General features: G+C 41.5%; 1 protein-coding gene across 6 annotated transcripts in view; it reads right to left on the bottom strand.

Moving 5' to 3' along the window:
* MSH3 (mutS homolog 3) overlaps positions 1-25,056 on the bottom strand; it is a 205,307-nt gene that overhangs the window by 88,043 nt on the left and 92,208 nt on the right. For all 6 annotated transcript variants that reach the window (XR_008315277.1, XM_053291220.1, XM_053291222.1 and 3 more), the window contains one exon: positions 4,711-4,843. Coding sequence is in view for 5 of the 6 variants with exons in the window: in XM_053291220.1 (XP_053147195.1) it covers positions 4,711-4,843 (133 nt within the window). In the remaining variant the exon portion in view is untranslated. The remainder of the gene's footprint in view (positions 1-4,710; positions 4,844-25,056) is intronic.

The raw sequence follows: 25,056 nt of genomic DNA, 5'->3' as shown, positions 1-25,056 counted from the left end.
CAGGGTTCAAATTGTTTTCTAAATGAATGCTCTCCAATTCAATTTTAAATTACTACTTAGACCAGGGGTTCCCAAGTTGTGATACTCCAGATGTTGCTAACTAAAACTCCCATCATTCCCAGTCACAATAAATTGATAAGCAACATCTGGAATACCACAGGTCAGGAACTGCTGAATTAGACCAATGTAAGTACAGCATGGAGATGAAAATTCACCACCATCCTAGGATATGAACAACTGTAATTGGGATGTTTCAGGCAGTGAACGTGCAAAACTTTGTAGATGTCAAGTGCACAAAACAACAGTGAGCAGGTTCACATGATTGCCAGCCAATCTGGAAGTGGGGGAAATGTTGGCATGCAGCAATGCATGCTCTGTCTGAAACCACCCAAGTCCAGTTTCTCTACCCAGCTTCAAATGTACATGTTGGTTAAGTGTGATAACAGCATTTTGGTAGGTTTCATTATCATGTCCATCAAGAGCATGCACTCTCATGTCCTGAGATATCTCCAACTTCCAGGTCAGCCAGTAGTTGTGTGAACCCACCCAATATATATTTTTCCCATTTGCTGGACTTATAAAGAACCCTGACAGTTACATTTAGATGACTATCAACACATGCTGACAAGGTCAGTTCCAAAAAGCCCCTGGCAAAGTGCCTTGGTGGGCTCCCTCACCTCAGTGGTACTAGTCTAGAGTGCTCTGTGACATTCATATTGGTAGGCAATTCATGTACGTACACACACAGAGCAATGCCTTTGTCCTATCTCAGTGACAGGATGACATATTGCATTCAGTGTTCCCTCTAACAGGGATTTCCTGATGTTGTTGACTACAACTCGCAGAATTCCCAGCTGCAATAGCTTTTGCTTGAGGATTATGGGAGTTGTAGTCAACAACATCTGGGATTCCCTGTTAGAGGGAACACTGATTGCATTGTTTTAAAAATATGGTGGCTGCCAACATGACTGCCACAAAGTGCTTCAAACTACTTTCCCCCCATCCTTATAAACCCCCACAAAAGTTAAAGGAAGGCCTTTCTCAGTGGTGGGGTAGCAGCCACTACATATGTGTGTACATGCATGTATGTGCAACATTACTGCATCAGTGATAGGACAGACACATTTGATCGTTTAGAAGAAAAGAAAAGAAAAAAGAAAAGAAAAGAAAAAGAAAGCTGCTGCAAAGTGTTCCAAGTTGGTACCATAGCCCTTGCCACCCAAGGTATGCCCCAATGGGGGAGGAAGCCTTCCTGCCACTCTATTCTCTATAAATGGGCTACTTCAAACCATGCATCATTGCAGGAGATTTGTGGAGAAAGTTCCTGCAGACGGAGAAGGTAGGAGAGAGCAGTGACAAGAATGACTCTCTTAACCAAGGGAGTTGCATCTTTGGGATGGCTTTGGGCCCCTGGTCAGTGTCTGATTTGGCTGAGTCCTGATGTTGATACACCTCTGAACAGTCATAAAATCCATTTGGGATTGTCAACATTCACACAGGAACTTGATTTACCAAATTTTGAACATTTACTCTAAGATACACTCAAACAAATAATATTAGTGTTGTTAAATTCCATGGCTAGGGTCCAAAGAGATCCAGCTACATATCAAAATCTGTGAGAATGTGTCTTGGGACTTCCCTGGTTTCCTCTTCTGACCACAGCACCTATCATTTCATCAAAAACCAATCCAGAGGGAACTCAAGCTTTTGATAGAAGCTTTTCAAGAGTGTAAATGGCTGCACTGGAAGGAGAAGCTCAGAAACCTTTCTGCATATGTAGAAGCTCCCCATGAATCCCTTTAGATCCTGGCCTATATAAATTACAGGAATCAGTTTCTCTTCTCTGTGTTGAAAGTATGCCAATATCAGAAGGGTCATTTATAGGACAAGGAGGATGTACTCAGTTTTCTGCACAGATGGTGTTTGCATTACAATTCTCACAGGAATGTCAGGTCAGAATATACTACGAATATACCAAATAAACCAGTTTTTATTGAGCAGGGAATAAAAGTGTTTATATCAAACAAAATTATACAATAGCGTACTTTACACAGACGATATTTTTATTTAAAATTTACTAATCAATAATAGCTCAAAATGCCATACCCTCTATGCACAAAACAGAACTATTTTTTTCCAAACTGCTGGTACAAGATACCTTTCCAGTCCTTCCTCGAACTACCCAAGTTGCCTTGTTGATCTACCCTTGGATCTTTTGGTATTGCTATTTAATGCAAAGTTGGTCCAGAATAAAGTATCTGTTATCCAGGATACTCAGGCCGACCTAGCTTGCATTACTGAAACCTGGGAGGATGACTGGGAGGGGTTGATTTCATGCAACTGTGGCTGCTTGGGTATTCAGAGCAGCACCAACATAGGCTGGAAGGCCAGGGAAATAGAGTTGCTGTGGTCAAGGATCCAAATATTGTGGTTCTGACTAGGCAGAAATCCTGACAAGGTAGTTACCTTGTCAGGATTCCTGCCTAGTCAGAACCACAATATTTGTACCTTGTATTGGGCAATAGGGACAGGGATTCTGCTCCTGTACCGATCACCCTGCTGCTTCTCAGTTACCCAGCCTGAGCTTATGGCTCAGGTTGCTCAACTTCGTCCCTCCTGCTAATGATGGCCTACAACTCCCATAATCCCTGGCTACTGGCCACTGTGGCTGGGAATTATGGGAGTTGCAGTCCAAAAATAGCTGGAGAGCCTAAGTTGAGCAGGCCTGGCTTATGGATTTGATCTCAGGTGCAGCATTGAGAACTCCCAGGCTAATGATTCTGCGAGATTTCAACATCCACACCAAGACTGGCTTGTCAAGAGCAGTTCACAATTTAGTGGCCATGAAAATCATGTGACTGTTCCAATATGTCACCAGCCCAACACACGGAATGGGCCACACTTTGAACCCAGTAACCTTACTAAAGGTAAAGGTAAAGTGTGCCATTAAGTCGATTTCAACTCCTGGTGCCCACAGAGCCCTGTGGTTTTCTTTGGTAGAATACAGGAGGGGTTTACCATTGCCTCCTCCCATGCAATATGAGATGATGCCTCTCAGCATCTTCCTATATCGCTGTTGCCTGATATAGTACCAGCAGGGATTCGAACCGACAACTTTCTGCTTGTTAGTCAAGCATTTCCCTGCTGCGCCACTTAAGGTGACGGTATCCTTACTACTGACTATTATTATGTACTGCTTTTCAATGAAAAGTTATCAAAGCAGTACACAGAAAAAGAACAATAAGGAGATGGTTTCCTGTCCCCAAGGACACTAAGAAAGAGAAACAATGTAGATATCAGCAACAGCCACTGCAGGAAAACTGTTCTGGATAAAAGAGTGATAGTTGCTCTCCCTCTGCTAAATATAACAGAATCATTATTTTGAAAGGTGCCTCTTTGTCTAGTTAGCAGGCAACTCTACAGGATGGTGATCTGGAACTTTGGAAATTTTTGATAACTTCCTTGTCATGGTAAGATCATTTCCTGTTTAAGTTTAGGCTGCCAGTGACTATTTACCTCCACAGGGGTGGTGGATCTATTAGGATGGGCTGCCCCTGGAGACTGATGTATCCTAATGTATTCCTGAAGTTAAGCAGAAGTAGACCTGGAGCAGTTCACTTGCAATGAGACTTCATTGCAAGCTCCATATAAGAGCAGGATACTTATTTAATCAATAAATATTTTTTTTTTAGATGGTTCAGACACTTAGCACATTTAAGAGGCACTTGTGTGTCATTTCCATCAACAGCAGTGTTTGTCAGGGATGACCTAAATACGTTATTGGAAATAATCTGAGAATTTTAGTTGACACAAAATCATTTGTTTGGTTAAAAAGTTTACCAATGAGTGTCTTCTATAAGCAAAGCATCTATTGTGACTGTTTCTTGCCACTGTGATGTAGAAGATGAAGTTTTTGATCTACACTGTTTTGAGTCAGTGTTTTTGGAAATAATGATTACTATCCATTTTGTTTTATAGAAATGTTTCTGTAGTACTGTACAGCTTATAATAAATACTGCAGCCAGCTTCTTTGATAAGCAAAGCTAATTCAATGTAATATTTGGTGTATTTATTCTATATTTAAGAATGTAATACTCTTTTTTTTAGTTGTTACCCATTACAGAAGCAACACCACAGCCAGGGAATGTAGTCTCATAGAGCAGGAAACCAAACCATAGTTTCCGAGTACACACAAACACTATTTTGAAAAGTATTGCCCCTCAAAATACAAAGTATTGTCACCTCTCTCAAACACTCAGATTAGTGAAGATTATCAATGTAAATAAACAGAGGAAGAACTGATCCAATTACAATTATTTTATTACAACGTTGAAGTCAAAAATATATAAGCCAAATAATATTTTCCTGGAAATATAATCAACTATGAACGGCTTTACACTTACAGATTTATCACAGATATTAATGTATCACTTGAAACTGTGGCCCTAACACTTTCTATAGAGTTATGAGGCATCTTGCTGAGTAGCCAAATAAATACTAAAATAAATCCACATTTTCCTGTAGCCACATGAACAAATCTTTTCAAGAGTGTTAAGTAAGTTTGATACTGCTAAATGTGGAGATGCTTTCAATTATCTCTTGCCTTTCATTGTATAAATTTTAACTATACACCAAAGCAAGTACTGCCTGTGAAAGCCATTTTAAATATGATAGGATATTGTTTTAATTTTCTGTGGTTCAAATTATTACCTTTTTGTGATAAATACTGCAGATTCCTCTCTCGATATCTGGCATCTTATATAGAAGAGTTTTAATTTGACCAAGGACACTTGATTCTGACAGGAGAGTCTCAGAAATTGCATCAAGTCGAGAATTAATTTCACTGTTAAAAGAAAACAAAAAGATCTACAGTGTTCTGTACAGGAGAATAAAAAATCATATATCTGTGTCAAAATTCAAACATTTAATGAGATAGGTGGACAGAAAAAGAGAGCTACTGCTTACGAAAGTGTATTTAAACATTGAAAAATACACTTAAAGCTTCTCTTAAAATATCTAAAACATCTTAATATCTTAAAAGAAAATAGTTGACAAAGTCTCCAAGGTTTATTAGTAGTTAATATTATACCTATTTCTGAGAGCTGGAAATGTTATGATCCTTGTGGATGCATAATTGGAGCACCTGTAGGTGAGAGGAAGGTGCCAGCATACTTTGGGTAACCCGCAGATACGTTTTTACAAAAATCTGAAAGAAAAACCTAAGAGGGAGAAGAAAGAAAAAAACCACCCCAAACTGCCCCAATGTAACTCAATGGAATAGAATGTTCGTGGACTCAGAGCTCTACTGCCTCCTAACGGCCCCACCCCAACATTGTTATATCCCCTCAAAACTTGGGGTTTTGCCTAACTTGGCTTATTTCATACGGTAATCTTATCAGAGAGGGTCTGGTAAATATTAAAAACACTTCTCTGAAGGAGGGCAGGATATCTCCTTGTCTTATGCCTTTTATTAGACCTTAATTGACACATTTATTGCATTGACTATGTCAAGTTGTGGAATATCCTTAGGAAAATGGGTGTCCCAGAACATCTCATTGTTCTCATGAGAAATCTATACACAGGACAGGAAGCCACAGTCCAGACAGAATATGGTGAAACAGACTGGTTCCAGATCAGCAAAGGATTAAGACAAGGCTGTATAAATTCTCCTTATTTATTCAACTTATATCTTGAACATATACTGAGAGAAGCTAGATTGGAAAAAGATGAGCAAGGTTTTAAAGATGGAAGAAGAAACATCAATAACCTGCACTATGTGGATGACACCATTCTGATAGCTGAGAATGCAGATGATCTGCAAGCTCTAGTACTGAAAGTCAAGGAGCACAGTGAAAAAATGGGACTACAACTAAATGTAAAGAAGACAAAACTAATGACAACAGGTACAGCAACTAGCGTCAGAATTGATAAGACACTGAAGTGGTAGATAGCTTCTGCCTTTTAGGATCAACTATCAACAGTAAAGGATACAGCAGTCAAGAAATACATCACAGACTAGCACTTGGTAGGGTTGCAGTGAGGTCCTTGGAAAGGATATTTAGATGCCATGACAAATAATAAAATCATTCGGATTATGGTTTTTCCCGTGACACTCTATGGATGCGAAAGCTGGACTTTGTAGAAACAAGACAGAAAGAGTATTGATGCTTTTGAACTTTGGTGCTGGAGAAGACTTTTGAGGACATCCTGAACAGCCAGGAAAACAAACAAATTGTTCATAGAACAAATGAATCCAGAATTTTCACTCGAGGCATAAATGACCAGGCTCAAACTATCATACTTCTGACACATTATGCAAAAACTCCCTTGCTCCCTTGAGAAGTCCATAATGCTGGCTGGGGAAAGTTGAAAGAAAGATAAGAGGACAACCAGCAACAAGGTGGATGGACTCGAATACACCAGCAGTGAATGCACCACTGCGAGACCTTAAAGGCCAAGTTGAAGACAGATCATCCTGGAGAGAATCTATGTGCTCGCTAAGAGTCGACACCGACTTGACGGCACTTAATCAATCAGTTTGAAGAAACCTGCATTGGATCCCTCAGAATTAGCTAATTACAGACCATTTCCAATCTGCCATGGTTGGGCAAGGTGACTGAGCTGGTCGTGGCCTCTCAGCTCCAAGCAGTATTTGATTATACAGAATATCCAGACCCATTTCAAATCAGCTTTCAAGAGGGTTATGGGGTTGAGACTTGAGACTGACTTGATTGGTCTGATGGATGATCTCCAATTGGCTTCTGAGAGAGGGTGTGTGATTCTTTTGGATCTCTCAGTGGCTTTCAATACAATCTACCATGGTATCCTTCTGGGTCACCTGAGCCAGGTGGGATTGGGTGGCACTGTATTACAGTGGTTCCGTTCCTACCTCTTTGGTAGATTCCAGATGGTGTCCCTTGGCGACTGCTGCACTGCAAAGTATAGAGTCCCATAAGGTTCCATATTGTCTCCTATGCTCTTTAACATCTACTTGAAACCACTGGCAGAGATCATCAGGAGGCTTGGTGCAAGGTGTTATCAATATGCTGATGACATCCAAATCTATTTCTCCATATTGACCTCATCAGGGAATGGTATATCCTAAATGCCTGCCTGGAGGCAGTAATGGACTGGATGAGGGATAACAAATTGAATTTGAATCCAAATAAGAGGAGGTACTGACTGTGTATGTGGTTGGGACCTTAGAGATGGTTTAGATCTGCTTGTTCTGGATGGGGTTACACTCCCCCTGAAAGATCATGTACGTAGCTTGGAAGTGCTCCTGGATCCAAAATTCTCTCTAGCAGTGGCCAGGAGTGCTTTTTATCAACTTCGCCCCATACATCAGCTACACCCATTTTGGGAGGTAAATAACCTTAAAACCTTGGTGCATATACTGGTAACTTCCAGGCTTGACTACTGTAATGCACATACATTACAGGCCTTCTCTGTAGATGCTCCTGGGCTGTGGAATGCACTCCCGGCAGAAATCCGTAGTTTGAGTTCATTGTTGGTTTTCAGGAGAGCCCTTCCAGAGTTTTTAAACAGTTTAAACAGGCCAGTTTGGCCTGGCCTTCCAGAGTTTTTAAACTGTTTTAAATGTTTTAATTGTAAATGGTTTTATGCCATTTTTAAATTGTTCTTTAGTGATGGTTTTTAAAAGGATTGATTTGTAGGTTTTATTTTTGTTCTTGTGCACCACCCAGAGCTGTTTGGATGGGGTAGTATATAAATGTAATAAATAAATAAATAAATTCATGGGGCTGCCTTTGTACGTAGTCCGGAAACAAGAACTAATACAAAACGAGGCAGCCAGACTGGTCTCTGGGACAAACTGAAGGGATCATCTAACATGGATTTTAAAAGAACTGCACTGGCTGCCCATAGGTTTCAGAGCTAAATACAAAGTGCAGGTTATTACCTATAGTCCTCGACAGCTTGGGTCCAAGGTACCCCAGAGAGCACCTTCTCTGTCGTGAACCCTGATCATCTGGGGAGGTTTGGTTATGGTTGCCACTGGCTTGTTTGATGGCGACTCGGGACCAGGCCTTCTCTGTGGCTGCCTGGGGCTTTGGAATATGCACCCTGACAACCTAAGAGCATCTCCATTTCTGATTGCTTTTAGGAACTTGACGGTTGACACACCTGTTTTCTCAGGCGTTTAACTGAAATTAACTTTAAACTGTTAGTTTTATCCTACGGAATTTTAAAAAAATTTTTATTCTGTGAAATTGTTTTTACTCTGTTTTATATTTGTTTTAAATTATGTGTATCTTTAGGTGGTGTACACATCAGGCAGTATATAAATATGATAAATAAATAAAAACCTCACCCACAGTTTTGTATTACTTTTGAGCCACAAATGATGAATTTTGGGTCACCTCATTTAACAGTACAATAGCCATCTCAAACTGGAGTTCCCAGTAAATTGGGGGGGGGGATCTTATTACATCTCCCCAAAACTTCATTTAGAGTTTTGTGCTGTATTGTGCCAAACACTCCAGGCTTTTTGCTCCTCTTTTAAGGTTGTAATGAACATTTCAAGTTGGAGGTTTCCAGTAAATGCTTAAAAAATTAATATTCTTCCCATGAGGTGGATGTTCTCAAAATCTCAATCTGAGTTATAAGGATGCACCACTTATAAGGATGCACCACTCATCTTGTGTTGGTGTTCCTAGTTAACACCTCAAAGAAAAGGAGCTGGGACTGAACACCAGTACCCCAACAAAAAGCCTAGTAATCAGAAAAAATAGAATTTACATACGAAGGAAGACATTCCTGTATTTTGTTACCAGCTGAGTTTATCCTGCCTGCTCCCAGAAGCCTCCCTGGCTGCAACTGCATCTCCTGGCTTGGAGATTGCACTTTTGCTATGTCCACAATGTGAGCTCCCAGTCTATGTTATACATGGGGACAAGTCACTTAGTTGGCAGTGGACTAGTCACCCCTAGATTTGGCTACAGGCCCCACAAATTGAAAAGGGGATTAGATCCATACTCCCTCTTTGTGTGAGGGGGCCTGACTAAGCAGACTTCCAGGACTAGCTTCTGCAAGTCTGGCATTCAAGATCATTTCAGCCTTGGAATGAAATCTAAATTTCCTCTTGCAAGAGAGAAAACACCTGTTGTTAACGAAGCACTCGGGCCAGGAAGGCAAGGAAGATAAAACAACAGACTCCATTACAATAGGGATTAGTCAGTGATGTAACTTTGAAGAGGTGCCCATCAAAACGCTTGATAGAATTATTGGGAGGCCCTTCCCAGCACAAGATGCTCAGGACGCACCTGCACACTCCAACGGTCCTCACAATCAGCCTTGAATGCCATAGGTGATTCATACACATTCCTACACAGGAAGGACTCAATGAATTCCAAAAAAAGGTTGTCTGGGCTCCCCTTTTCAGCAGAGCAGGACAAAGAAATGTGCCCTCAAGGCACTTTGGGGATATAAGTATCCCTAATTCCCTTACCCAATGTGCTTTCTCGTGTATTACTACTACACCTGGGACACCCACTGTGAAACATCTCAGTGTTCCATTGTGCCTCTCACTCTGGACCCCAGCAAACTGCAACAAGATACTCCTGCAGACCACCTTGGTGTTCCCCTCTCCAGGACAGGTGATATAGCCTCTTGCCTGGCTTCTTCAGGGCTGAACCTATCCCTTTCTCTTATTTCTGAAATCTTGCCCCTCTATCTTAAAGTACCTATCTAGCTTGCCTGGGAATTTATACATATACCAGGTCACTGTTTCCTGAAGACCATACTTGACCTCATCTCCCTAAATGTTGGATGAGATTTCACAGCAATGCTCTCTAGTGCAAGTAGCACATCTTAAGTAGTAACCTTTTTCTTGCAATGTAAATTTAGATCCATGTTCCGTTCCCCATTTGACATATAACTCAGGGTCACAGAATCAAAAATTTTAAGGTTGGAATGAATCTTGAAGGTCTTCTAGTCCAGTCTTCTGTTCAGTGCAGGAAACTGCTACAGCAGCTCCACCAGATGGCTGCTCAGCCTCTTTCTGAAAACCTCTAGCAGTAGCCCAACACTATTGGGCTGTTTTATTTGTAGAGACTGGAATTACATCATCCTCTGTATGAATATTATATGGAAAAGTCACTGAGGAAGACAATTAGTTGAAACACGTCTGACTTGCAGTAGAAATTTAGAATAATAAAGGACACTGCCACCCACACAAGACCTATTTCAGGACCTTCCAATATTGAAAACAGTAATAAGAGTGCTTATTGTTTACAAGTTTATGGAAGCTTTTAGATCATGAAGACTATTAGAATTTTTACTGGTATTTTATGTATTAAAAGCTTTTATAGGTTTTTAAAAAGTATTTATGTGAATGAGAGTCTTGTGAACTATTATTAGGATTTTAATATATACGTATTAATTACATGTTTACACATTAACACTGGGTATTGGATAATGAATACACTGTGCATAAAAGATGTCTCCCTGATATTTTATAGTTTTCTAGTTTTCATTTGGATCAGGTTGATTCCTTTTTGGTTAGGTGCAAACTAGATTCATGACATGAACTGAACTTAACATTTTGAACCAATACCAATGTCTGGGTATCTTTTCAAACAACTGTCCTATACAGGCTAAGGATGTTATCAAAGACTGTGCCTGTAAGCTTCTGAAGGACTTTGTTCAGTATTAAATGTATAATAATGAAAAAAATTCCCCCTACAGTGTTGCTGGAAATGTTTTAGATTACATTATCTCTCTTCGCTATCAAAAAGCCATAAAGAGCTACTTATCTTGCCTGAAAACATTTTGCTCTCGCTAGATAAAAGAATAACATTCCCAACTGACAATGCACTGCTTGGATATATGTTTTGTGAAAAGATTTAAGAAAACCTAAGAAACCAATAGCTTGTTCAAAATAACAATCAGAAAGTTTAGGTAAGACAATGCAGTTGCAGAGGATACAGCTACAACATCAACTTTCTTTCAAGAAACAACTGTTGAAATGTATAACTATTGATTCAGAAGTTTGCATTTGATGCAACAAATCTACATTAATATCTTCCAGTGGTTCTGACTTCCTAACCTGAGGAAACATACAATTTAAGTCCTCTAAAAATCTCTTCATACTGTATGAGGTTCTTCTGAGGTTTAGAGTCTAAGCTGCTACACCTCTGTGCAAAGGTGAAGAACCTATAAAAATGCTCCACCCCCATAGAGACTGATGGACTTTGATGTATTCCTGAGGGCTCTAGGGGATTTTCCAGCTAGTATGGAGGATGCTCCTGTCAAAGCTCTAGTTGCTCTCTGGAATGGAGAGATGGCTCGGGCGGTTGACATGATCACTCCCAACTGCCCTCTCCCGCAAAGCAGAGCCCATGCAATGCCTTGGTATACATCTGAACTGAGGGCAATGAAGCAAGCTGGGAAACAGCTGGAACGTAAGTGGAGGAAAACTCAGGGTGAGTCTGAGCGAACACAGGTTATAGAGCTCATTATCGAGCCTACTCTGTGGCAGTGATGGAACCATTGTATCCTCTCAACGTCATGCAGCAGGGCTTTACTGGATGGTACGAGGCCTTTTGAAATCTAGCCCTGAGCAAGATGTATTAGAACCCTCAGTAGCACGCTGTGATGCATCTGCACAGCATTTTGAGGATGAGGTTGCTCACATTCACCATGAGTTGGACACTATGGCTGATGCAGGATCATTGATGATGCCGAGTACAATCTGGTATAGTTCTGCTGGAGGAGTTTCAATTATTGGTGCCTGGGGATGCAGACAAGGCGTTTAGTCGAGTTCGGCCAACCACGTGCATGCTTGAACCTTGCTCTTCATGGCTTATTAAATCTAGTACAGAGGAAATTTTTAGCTAGTTCTAGCAGGTTCTAAATACGTTATTGAGAGAGGGAGTGGTCCCAGCTCCATTGAAGCAAGCTAATATTCAACCACTCCTAAAGAAACCCAGTCTGGACCCAAAGGATGTAAACAACTATAGGCCTGTGGCTGACCAGCTCCAGACACTCTTGGAGGAAACGGACTATCTAGATCCATTTCAATCAGGCTTCAGGCCTGGCTTTGGAACAGAAACTGTTTTGGTTGCCCTGTGGAATGACCAATGCAGAGAGAGATCGGGGGGGGGGGGTGTACAACCCTGTTAATTCTCTTGGATCTCTCAGAGGCTTTTGATACCATTGGCCATGGTATCCTTTTGGATAGGCTGGCCAAGTTGGGTGTGGGAAGCACTGCTTGGAGGTGGTTGCACTCTTACCTCCCGTTCCCAAAAGGTAGTTTTGGAAGATTACTGCTCAACCCCTTGGCAGTTATGCTATGGGGTTCCATTCTTTCCCCTATGCTGTTTAACATCTACATGAAATCACTGGGAGAGGTCATCCGGAGATTTGGACTCAGGTATCATAAATATGCAGATGATACTCAGTTGTATCTCTCTTTTTCATCAGACGCAGGTGAGGAGGTGACTGTCCTGAATTGGTGCTTGGATACAAATTGACTAGATGAGGGTGAATAGGCTGACACTCAATTTATGTATTTATTATTTATTCACTTAATTTGTATACCGCCTAATATAGAAATCTCTAGGCGGTGTACAGATTCAATCCAGACAAGACAGAAGTACTGTTGATCAGTGGTTTCTCTCCCCGGGTGAATGATGTTCAGCTTGTTCTAGATGGGGTTGTACTCCCCCTGAAGTACCAGGTTTACAGTTTGGGGGTGCTCACTAGATGCTCGAGTGGCCTCTGTAGCTCAGAGTGCCTTTTATCAGTTTTGGCTGATACACCAACTGCGACCTTACCTGGATACAGATAGCTTGACCACAGTTACTCATGCTCTGGTAACCTCTCACTTAGATTACTGCAATGCGTTGTATGCGGGGCTGCCTTTGAAAACGGCCCAGAAACTGCAGATGGTACAAAATAGGGCTGCAATATTATTAACTGGAACTGGATATTTCGATCAAGGAGAGGGCCTTTTCGGTGGTTGTACCCCATTTATGGAATAGCCTCCCCAGTGAGGTTCACCTGGCTTCAACACTTTGGTTTTTTAAGATGACAGGACCTTTTTGTTCACCCAGGCCTTTTAAATTTTAAATTCCAATTTTCATATCTGATTTGATTAACTAATTTTAAAATGTTTTTAAACTGTGTTGTGTTGTATTTTGTATTTTCTTTTCTCCATTTTTATCTGTTATGCTTTAATGTGTTATGTGTTTTTATTGTATGTTTTAATCTTGTGTTGTGACTCTGAGCCACCCAGAGAACAATTTGGAAAATGTCACACAAAGTCGCAAAACAGATAGATAAAACAGAAAACTGAACATGGCATTAATACAATACCGTTTTTAGCCACAAAATGTTTCTTTAGGTAATGCAATATTTTTTTAAGGAAATCTTTTGTTCAACTAATTTTTGTGTGTTTGTGTTTATTACCAACATGTTTGCTTTGTTTAAGTTGGAGTTCAAACTCTTTTCTTCTTATTCTCTATGCCTTTCACCACAATGCTTACAGGGTTCACATGGATAACAGGATGGTTCAGGTATTTGCCCCCAATGAACATTTGACTTTGACCCTCTTTTTTAGGTAATGTAACATATGTTTTGACAATATTTCTCTTCTCAACTTCAGTGAGATCAGCTTGTGCATTTCCTGCTCACCTCTCACCTCAAATTGGAGCACATTTTATATTGCAAGACAAAGGACATGAATGAATAAAAATGGCTGTTTCCAAGGTAAAGGAAATCTGATGTTCAGATAATATAGGGTGGTAGAGGAAGTGCAGCCACTTAATGGTGCAGTGGGGATATGACTTGACTAGCAAACCAGAGGTTGCTAGTTTGAATCCCCACGGATACATTTCCCAGACTATGGGAAACACCTATATTGGGCAGCAGCGATATAGGAAGATGCTGAAAGGCATCATCTCATAATGCACGGGAGATGGCAATGGTAAACTCCTCCTGTATTCTACCAAAGACAACCACAGGGCTCTGTGGTTGCCAGGATTCGACACCGACTTGACAGTACACTTTACCTTTAGAGGAAGTGCATGAGAGCCATTATCAACGTTACTGAGTGTAAAGGTGGCGGGGGGAGGGGGAGGAAAAGCCAGCCAAACAGGTCAAAAGTGAGTGAGCTAGCTTCTTAGCAACATAAACCAATCAGTTTTGATAAAGAAGCGGGGGGGGGGGGGAGAAAGAAAAAATAAATACCTGGCACCACAGCTTTCCTTTATCCTACATTAGAAAAACTCGAGACAAAGTGCTAATTAATATTATTCTTTCATACTAGCAATCAAATCAGTACTATCTAACTAGATTCTCATGAACATGTACTCGTTTAAGTGAACTGAGAATTATTAAAAAATTACTGCAACATCATGCAACACTATCAACATAATTGTTAGTCTTCTTTTGTCATATATTATCAATATTGAAAATTCTTAAGTAATATACAGAACTCAACTTCTCAATTCAGAATTAGAGAAAAATGTTTAAAGTAGCTATTGCATACAATTACAACAGAGATATATGTGTGTGTACATCCCTATTTCCTCCACTGAACACAGCTTTAACTTTTTTCTTCACTCAAAAGTACTTACAATACCCAGTATTCATTGGGTGTTGTATTCAGTGAAGCAAGGCTACAATACCTGGGGCTTTTTAGCTTAGAAAAAAAGATGACAGCGGGGAGACATGACAGAGGTCTATAAAATCATGCATGGTGCAGAGAAAGTGGAAAGAGAGAAATTTCTTTCACACACATAACACCAGAAACAGGGGTCATCCCATGAAATTGGTTGCCAAGAAATGTAGGTCCAACAAACTGAAGTACTTTTTCAAACAACGCATAATCAACTTGTGGAGTTCTCTGCCACAAGATGTGGTGTTGGCTACTAGTCTGAATGGCTTTAAGGGGGGGTTGGATAACTTCATGGAGAAGAGGTCTATCAACAGCTACTAGTCGGAGGACTATAAGCCACCTCCAGCCTCAGAGGCAGGATGCCTCTGAATACCAGCTGCGGGGGGAGTAACAGCAGGAGCTAGGGCATGCCCTCAACTCCTGCCTGTAGGCTTCCATTTGCATCTGGTGGGCCTCTGTGTGAATCAGGATGCTGAACTAGATGAGCCTTGGTCCTGATCCAGCAGGGCTGTTCTTATGTAATATTCTTGCCCTCAACAGAAGTAAGCTTTTCAGAGATTATAGTCCGTCCGTCCCCCCGCCCACACACACACACACACCCTTCATGGACAAGGATAAAGTTGCTACCCTATACATCTCCTCTGAATGTTAAAGACAGTCAGGTCACTTTCATACCCTGCTGCTGCTATCAGGAAAATTAAGTTGACAAAGCTGGAACCAAAGCACTCCTCTAATTTATATATATATTTATGGAGGGACTGGCTATAGAGCTGAAATAAATTTACAGGAGGATCAGCAAAAGGCAAGATTGTGGTGGGAGCATCATTTCAGAATTGTTTGGATAAGGTCTTCTCACCTGTAATGGATAGTTTAAGTTAAAGCTGTGTTGGAACCACAAAGGCTCCCATTCAATGTCGCACTAAATAAAGTGGCTGCAAATTAAATGAGTACCAAATGATACAGATATTTAGTGCTATCCATGCTGACCTTGCTAGTTTGTTTTGACTAGGAACAAAATAACACGATCTCTGTACAACTTACAGGTGTTATAAACACTGATTCAGCATACCTCCCCTACCACACACACACTTTGTCCTCCCCCCAGCCCCACAACTTTGTCTGAAATGTCCAGGATTATACTTAGAGGAGATAGCCTCCTGTGTCAGTTGGCTTCTCATAAAGCTATGAATACTACAACACAAAGGTAGACCCACTCTCTCGACCCTTCTTCCATTTTTCAAAACTAAGGTATACAGAAATTGCAAAAACATGAAGAACTCTAAAAATATTATCCTATTAATTAATTAATTAATTAATTAAAATATGTATACCCCACCCCTCCAGTACATTACTGCTTGGGGCGGCTCACAACATAGTTCTACATTATACTGTGATCAGAAAAAATGTGATTTAAGAATTTTACTTAAATATATACACATAATGTACCAATCTGAACCAGAAGTGTAAACATACAGGGTACAGATGCAACATGCCTCCCTTGGAATGTTAATCTGCACTTTAATCATTTTCACATATGGCTATGCTACTGTAGCTCCAGTAACAGATCACAAAATAAGCAGTTATACACTTTGCCTGTTATAATCCTCAATATTAAAAAAGGGGAGGGTTAGGAGAACATCATCAAATAAAGTGACCTATTTTTTCACCTCACTAGCACAAAGCATGTTTTTTGAAATACTATTCCAAGAATTATAAAATATGACTCTATAGAGGATTATATGCAGCTTACATATGAAACAAGCATGCCAGTATAAAAGATTTTTGCTTCTCTCAAATTCATCTGCAAATACAGTATAGTAAGTTTATTCAGCAAATACTGAGAACACTGATTCTGAGTAACAGTTCAAGTATGCACTATTCAATTGTAGTCTAGTTGTATATAGATTATCCAAATGTTGGTATAAACATAATATTTACATTTTCTACAAACATTATTAGATCTAAAATATTTACAAATCTTTCTATTAGCTGAAGTGCCATACAGTTGATTACACAATTGTGAAACAAGTTTGTAAGAACTACTGTGCAACTAAACTGAATATATGCAATAAGAACAGAACATGGTACAATCTACACTTTGTCAGTTAGAACTGATCTGTAAGAATTATTAAATAAACTCCAAATTCCTTTAAATTCTTATAAGGTTCTCTATCTAACCAGTTTGTCAAGGCATCTATATAATTAATTATTGTAGACAGAATGTGTGGGTACGTGGCAGAAAGGAGGCGACTGGCTGACAGAGGGGGAGACACGCACAAGAGTTCCAGCCACGCAGAGAGCACCTGCAACCATTGTGCTGAGAAGGAGGATGGGCGGGCCCTGTGGAGGAGGGGCAGCGGCAGGAGGTCTGGGCCAGCCCAGCCATGGTCGGGAGGCAGCAGCGGGATGATGCCAGGGTGAGGAGGCGGTAGGCCCTGGCCTGGCCACCGGTAGGAGGAGGCGGCGGCAGTGGGACGGCGAGAAATTGGGGGGGCGAGCAGCGATGGGATGCTGGGGTGAGGAAGAAGCAGCAGCAGGCCCTGGCCTGGCCACCGGGAGGCAGCGGCAGGATAGCAAGGAAGTGGGGGGTGGGGCCGAGAAGCGGGAGGAGCGGCCAATTGGCTGGCCGGCCAACCAGAAAGCTGGGCATGCCAGCATGGGGGTAGGAGTGATGGCTGCGCCCAACTAGAGGCACAGATGCTCTGCGCCTGGGCCCGCTAGTTACAGATTAATTTGGGATGGTATCATATTGGATAAACATGAGAACAGTTCCAACAAGAAGGGTAGCTGATGAATATTATAACAGAAATCTGCTACATCATATAAACCATCCATTTAGTCCAGCATCCTCTCTCTCATAGTGTTCAAAGGCTTCTGGAAGAAGAAGCCAGCAAGACAAAGTGTCACCATTGCCTTCTCCACCAGTTGGTACTGGACCCCTCCTTCTCTCATAGACGCCAGCAGAACCACCAAATGCCCTGTGAGCAGAAGCAACTAAGACAACGAGTGGAAGGAGGAGAGACACCCATTTTTCAGAGCCAGCATCAGGAGTTGGCAAGTTCAGGAAGCAGCTGGGGATACATGCATATTAGATTACTCATAGTTAGAACTTGATGCCCATCAAAATCTACTGTTCACACCATCATGGACAGTGACTCTCTCAGCTAAGGGAGTTGCTTCATTGCTGCTGCTTTCTCTTTTCCTCCTGATGTGCAAATGGGCTCTCTCTAGAGGGGAAACCAAAATAAACTTGGGAAGAACATCAGGTTGCTTTCTGTTGGTCATCTTTCCATTCACAAAAATGGGCTTCATGCTTGCGTGAAGAGTAGACCAGGAACTTTCCAAGTGTCTATTTCTCCTACTCCTAGTCGGTAGCTCCTCCCCTTTCCACTCTGAGGTCACATGACTAGCCCTTTCTCCTTTGGAAGGCAAGGGAAGTTTCGCATCTTCTACTCAGTCTGGAGGCATACCAGAAGCTACATCTGGTATGCCTGGGTTATCTGTGGCCTCCTCCGAACCCAATTCAGAGTCTGAATTGGAGAAGCCGAAACTATGTCCTTAAGGGCACCTGGCACTTGTGTCTGCTGCGTTGGCTTGTCTGACAGAGTTTGTTGAGCATGTATCATCACTGTGAGCAATGCTGCTACTGGTGGTGTAGGGGAGGGTAGATTAGCTGGCGTAGGCGTCTTCTAATGTGTGGTTGATGAAGACACCCGCATAGATTTTGGTTACCATTCAGCTGCTCTAGTAAAGCTCTTGAATGGGGGAGGAGAGCAGTGAAATGAAGTCTGATACCACCACAGAGGAGATCTCGAACGCCTGTAGCCATGAGGCAAGTGGGAGTGTGATCTGGAGTGGTACCTGTCCCTGTACCAATTGCTTTGATCTCTATTGCAGAAGTTCTCTATCCTCAGGGCCATATCTATAATCCAACAAACAAGTGTACCTGTCTCAGGCACAAGAAGATTAAGAATGTGTCACCCTCCAATATGTGTCCTTGTTTTTGTCGCTTGGAGGGAAATGTCAGTAAAGATGGAGGAAAGTGTTGGTAAAGACTGATGCGGAGGGAGCGTATAGTGTCACAGCACCAAGAAGTCAGGATAAAGACCATGGCCATCAGGCTGGTCCCATTCAGAGAAGCAGCAGCTCTCAGGGAAGAAGCAGTTCTCAGTACTGAGGGGGTCAGCACTGGTATCTGGTTTGGCACCATCAGGGCAAAATGCTTGACCTTTTAAGCCACCTTTAAGAGGTGATTGGCAGGAGCAGGCTGTGCGGGCAGCGCGGCTGGTACTGGTTCAGGGTTTTCCAGAGGAGGCATGCTGGAAGCAGTCAGAGCGCCTTCTTTTTCTTCCTAGGGATCTGTGGTGATCAGCCCTCCCCTCCCCTAAAGAGTGAACCGGAAACTGCTGGAAGTGTAAGAGCCATGAAGGGACATTTTATCATATGTAGTTGATATGTAGCAAAGCACAACAATTCTGGGGGGGAAATCACCATAAGATGCAAGAAATTTTAAACAGAAATTTCCCTTATTCTCCAGAGGGTTTGTTTTGTTTTGTTTTTTTTTGTTGTTAAATATGACTAAATCCTAAATTCCTACCAAGTATACGGAGCTTTCTTTGTATATGATTACTGCAGCCAGGATCTTATATGCTGCTAATTGGAGACAACAGATAATCCCGACTGTAGATGAGTGGTTATTAAAGCTATGGGAATATACCTCTATGGCTAAGGTTACTGCTTACTTACAGAATACTTCAGATGAAACATTTGTTTCAATTTAGGAACCTTCCATAATTTACAATTTAGCACAGGATCAACACCCTTATCCAAGATTTGGGTGTTGTTGTTTTTAGAATAGACAGCCAATTAAAGTGTTATCTCTGGGGTTTTTTTGCAATTCTTGGCAAGTGTGTGTGTGTGTATGTATCTGTGTTTGGAGGGTGGAGAACAGAGGGCTGTTGAATCCCCGACTGATGTATGTAATGACGAGATGTCCAAGAGATGTCAGCAACTCTAAAGTTACTCTTATCTTTCTTCTTTTTCTATGTTCCTTTATTTCTGTTATCTTGTTGGAAAAATAATAAAAAGATTTTTTTTTTAAAAAAAGAGTGAACCAGAAGTGAACCCTGTCCTGTCTGCCAGGCAGTGATCTCTAAGGATCAGCCACTCAGCACATAGTGGGCGGCTCCTGGAGGACCTGGCGGCAGGAAGTGAAGGGTGTTCTTTGTTCTCAGTTGGAGCCAGGCAGGGCAAGCAACAGGTTGTCTGGCCTGGCAATGGCGGCAACCAGGAGCTCTACAGGTGCCTGAAGTCTCTACCATGGATTTGGTGAGTTCAAGAGGGAAGCCAGGGCTTTGCCTTCAAGGAAAGGTTTAGCCAGGGAACTGTATGTTAGGTAGCCTGTGTTAGATTTCTTTTAATTTTTTGCTTTTGCAAATCCTTACAATTGGTTTACTGTGTTTTTATCTGTAACGTAACAAAGAGGAACTGAGACTGAGCCCTTTTATCCAACTAGGGCTCTGAAGAAGTTTCTATACCCTGTAAAGGTGCTTTTAAAGGTTTCTTGCACCTGGGAGTGCTTTTTGAATTATCCTTGCAACTGGGTAACCATGATTTTAAAGTGTGCCACTCCAAACACCAGCTGGGGGGATCTTTGGAGGTAATCTTGTAAAGTACTGAGTATTTCTTTTTTACCTGTAACTCAAAGCTGAGAATGCCTCAGACTGAAGCAGTCTGTTATATTCTGAATAAAATTTTTCTCTTTTCGTTCTTTGTATTTTTACCTGCCTCTGAGTGGATTTTTAACTCAGGGAAAGGGCTTTTTACTCTGGTGCCTCAATGTCTATTGTCTATTGCAAAGTTGCCTCAATGTCTATTACTCAGCAATGTCTATTGCTCAAGTCCCTGTAGAGCTCCTGTTGCCACCATTGCCAGGCCAGACAACCTGTTGCTCGTCCTCAAAGTTTTGGTTGCCTTTTTGCCAACTTAAATTTATTTTACTCTCTACTTTATACAAGATTGGGAAAGGTCCATATTTAAATGCTTAACACTCACTGAATCTGGCACTTACTATACAATGTAGAGGTCAAAGTATCTCTAAGAAATCTGCATTTAAATTGTTCAAGGAATTGGATTCTGAACTGGCAAAAAGAAACTACTCCATAGCAATGCAACAAATTCCTTCCAGGTCAGTATGCTTCATACCGTTCTACAAGCTATTATTGTAGGAATGTTTGGGTGCAATAGATTCTGCCTCAGTGCAAAGGATTCAAGTATATAAGCTTCAGAACCCATTCATAAGACAAGCATAAGAAAAGCCAGGCCCATCTAGTCCAGTATTCTGCCTCGCACAGTGATCAACCAGGTGCATCAGATCACCAGTGTTTCATATCCTGAAAGTTTGCAGTGACAGAGATGGATGGAGCAAAATTCCTGCTTATCTTTTAGGGAACAACAATATAAATCTCTGAATAACTGAGGTATGAACAACAATGTACCATCCAAAAAGTGCTACAAAGCAGCTTTTGTTATACAATATCAATAAAGCATCATCCAGAACAACCCAACCTATTTGAGCCCATTTGGCTCTTCAGAGAAAGCACTCAGAAGAAATAGTTCCCTCCTCTTATTTATTTATTTAAAATATTTATACCCACCACTCCAGTACACTACTGCTCGGAGCAGCTCACAACAATAAAAAAGATACAATGCAAAATAAAAGTGACAAAATTAACCAAAACTAACTAAATTAAGTAAAGAAGTTAAACGTCAGGCTAAAACCACAACCAGAATTACATTTCAAATTAAAAGTTATTTTAAAAGCTAAAAATTGAGAATAATAAAAACTGATAACTAAAGAACCTACCAGATATATCCAAAGATTAAAAGCCTCTTTAAAGAGATGTTTTTAGTTGTTTTTTTAAACACCACTGAGGGAGGATACATGATGAAGTTCTTTAGCGAGGGCATTCCAAAGCCAAGGGCCACAACTAGGGATGTGCACGGAACTGGCAAGGGGGAGGGGTGCTGGTGGTTCAAAGGCAGGGGAGGCATATCTTTAAAGGTGGGGGAGGGTGCCCTTACCCCTCCCGCTGCATTTCCCCTGCCAGTGCAGCAGCATACCTCCCTGCCACCCCATGTCCTCTTTGGCCAGAAGTAGCAGGAAGTACCCAGAATGAATTGCGCTTGCGCACTTGCCTGACGTGTGAGTGAGTGCAAAGTGCACATGCCTGGTGTGCACAAACACACCGGGTACTTCCTGTTACTTCCAGCTAAAGAGGACATGGGATGGCAGGGAGGTACACTGCCGCCCTGATGGAAACTTTTGAAATGGAGCGCTGGCAGGGGAAACGCAGCGGTAGGGGTAAGGGCACCCTCCCCCGCCCTTAAAAGATATGCCCCCCACCCTCCAAATGGTGGAAACGCTGGCCATTTGAACATCCCTAGCCACAACCAAAAAGGCTGTCTCTAGTTCCCACCAGCCAGATCTCCGTTAGTGGCAGAGCCATGAGCAGTGCCTGAGATGATGAGCGGAGGGCCCTGGAAGATTCATATGGGCAAATGCGGTCCAACAGGTACCCAGCCCCAAGCCGTGTACAGCTTTAAAAGGTCAAGACCAGCACCTTGAATCTAGCCCGGAAGCAGACCAGTAACCAATGAAACTGCCACAGGATGCGTGTGACACTCATGAAGCAATTTGTGTCTACAAGCATCCTTGCAGCAGCATTCTAGACCAGCTTAAGCTTCCAAATTGTCTTCCAAGGGCAGCCTCACGCAGAGCACATTGCAGTAGTCCAATCTGCATGTTACCAAAGCATGGAATGACTGAGAGGTCAGGTACAACTTCTCCAAGTAGGGTTGCAGCTGGCATACCAGCTGTAGCTGGTAAAAGGCACTTCTGCACACTGCCGCCACCTGCACCTCCAAAGACAGCGTCGGGTCCAGAAGCAACCCCAAGCTGCAGACTTTGTCTTTTAGAGGGAGTGTGACCCCATCCAAAATCAGATTTACCTCATTATTTGGATGATCAGTTCAATCAATCTTTTTACCAGTCTCCTGAAGAAAGCATTGTGTGAGTCAAAACACTTGGGGTTATCTTGCCATTCTCCTAGCTCTTTTCCCAACATCTTTTGGGTGGCTCCTAATTTTCTGTGATATAATGGTTCAGTTCTCTTCATATCTGCTGAGCCACAATACTTGAATATACTCATTAATGCATCCAGAATGACTAGTAGTATGTAGATGTATCCCCACATCTGTTAAATAGCAATCTGGTGCTTTTGTTTTGCACAGAGTGCAATTTCAGCAACATTTGCCATGAAAAAGGAAACTGTGAACTAATTCAAACCACACAAACTAATTCAAAACACATTCGTGTTTACCACATTCATGATGAGATGAGTTTTTACCACATTCATATATAGCTAGAAATAGTGGCTGACAACCAGAGCAAGGAAGCTTGGTGCAGTGAAAGGAGTAAACAAACACCCCTTCCCTCTTTTCGTGGGACCTTTAAGTTTACAGGTATAAGACAGATGACCCCCATCCCCAAACCCAGAAATTGACAACACAGAAAAAAATCTAATTAATAAATATTATTGAATACAAAGCAAGGCCAAGATAATCTAAACATGAAATATGCTCCCACATGTCATAAAACACGCAAGATGCAAATGCATGTTCTTGCATTAACACTTAGCCTATATTAGAGTAATAATTTATTACAGTCAGTGACCAAATCAACATACACACCAAAATACAAATCAGCATAAAACAAAAGAAAATCAAAGCAGTAAAACTAAGTAACAAAACATCAAGTTATACAGAAATTTCTATTTCAATTGCTCCTGTCTCAGTTTACAAGCTGCCGCACAGAATTTTGCTGTCACCACTGTAACAACCGCATGTTGATCTGCTAATAGATAGATGTAATAATCTTCTGATTGATGGTTCGATCCAGATAGTACGAATGGAATGTCCCTACAGTGCACAGTGTAAAAGAACATGTAAGACAGACTTAGTGTCACTCAAACCACATGGGCATAACCGGTTCCTTAGTGGTATCCCCTTAAATCTGCCATCCAAAACGGCAGAAGGCAAGGCATTAAACTGCACCAGCGAGAAAGCTCTCCTCTGGTTTAAGGTGGTCAAGTGTGTGAGGCATGCAGCTGGCCAGGCGTAGTTTGAAAATCCACCTAACATACTACCGGTGTTAAGCAGACTTAAATCAAATTGCTTTTCCATATCCATCACACGCTGCTTAACCTATATTAGAAATTATGCTTCTGTGTGTGTAGATGTTTAAGGTGTACTAAATATAGATTCCTTTTAATATGAGTCTAATAGTTTGAACCTGGGTGTGTGCAGGAGGGGGAAGCATGTGAAACCACGATAGCAAGGGGTTAACCCAGTGGTTTCCAACCTGGGTTCCTCCAGATGTTGCTGAGCTACAACTACCAGCATCCCCAGCTACAATTTATTATGACTAGGGATGCTGGTAGTTGTAGTTCAGCAACATCTGGAGGAATTGAAATACTCTAACTGATGTTGAGGAGAGCTTTAGAACCAAAACAGGGCATTTAAAAAAACAAGTAAGGTAAATGAATGCAGACTAAACCCAATCTGAAAGAGAGTTCAGGTTCTTAAGACAGGCTAGTCCAGTCTGGGCTTTCAGAGCTGAGACAGAGTCAAATCTATCTCAGAAAGCTAAACTGACTCAGGAAGACTGCTGCGTTCATGAAGGAAGAAAGGCTGTCAGCCAACCTTCCTGACTGGAACTTTACCCAGGGTTTGATTATTCAAATGAAATGATGAAAACAAATTCTTATAATAAAAGTGAATTCCCCAATATTCCTTAAATATAAGTTTACTACCCTAAACCTAAGGAAGGGGGAAAAGGATTTAATAAAGAGAAATAGAATGTTATCTAATTGATGCCCAAACACAGACTTAGAGGCTTCAAGGAGAGGCAGGGCAGTAATAATGGGTGACTTCGATTACCCACACACAGACTGGGTAAATTCACAGTCAGGTAATGACAAAGAGGTCAAATTTCTAGATACATTGAATGACTGTGCCCTAGAACAGTTGGTCTTGGAATCAACCAGAGAGAAGGTGACCTTGGACTTAATCCTGAATGGTATCCAGGATCTGGTATGGGATGTCAGTGTCATCAACCCTTTAGGAAACAGTGACCATAGTGCAATCAAATTCAGCATACATGTGGGGAGAGAATAATCAAAGAAGTCTAACACAGACACTTTGAATTTCAGAAGAGGAAACTTCTCCAAAATGAGGAGTATGGTAAAAAGCTGAAAGGGAAAATCAGGAGAGTCACTTCGCTCCAGAATTCATGGAGTTTACTCAAAACCACAATACTAGGAGCCCAATTAGATTGTATACCGCAAACGAGGAAA

This window comes from Hemicordylus capensis, chromosome 2 (assembly GCF_027244095.1).
Source record: "Hemicordylus capensis ecotype Gifberg chromosome 2, rHemCap1.1.pri, whole genome shotgun sequence".
Lineage (NCBI taxonomy): Eukaryota > Metazoa > Chordata > Lepidosauria > Squamata > Cordylidae > Hemicordylus > Hemicordylus capensis.
Note: the sequence above shows the minus strand (reverse complement) of the source record. Positions and strands in the feature narration are given on the sequence as shown.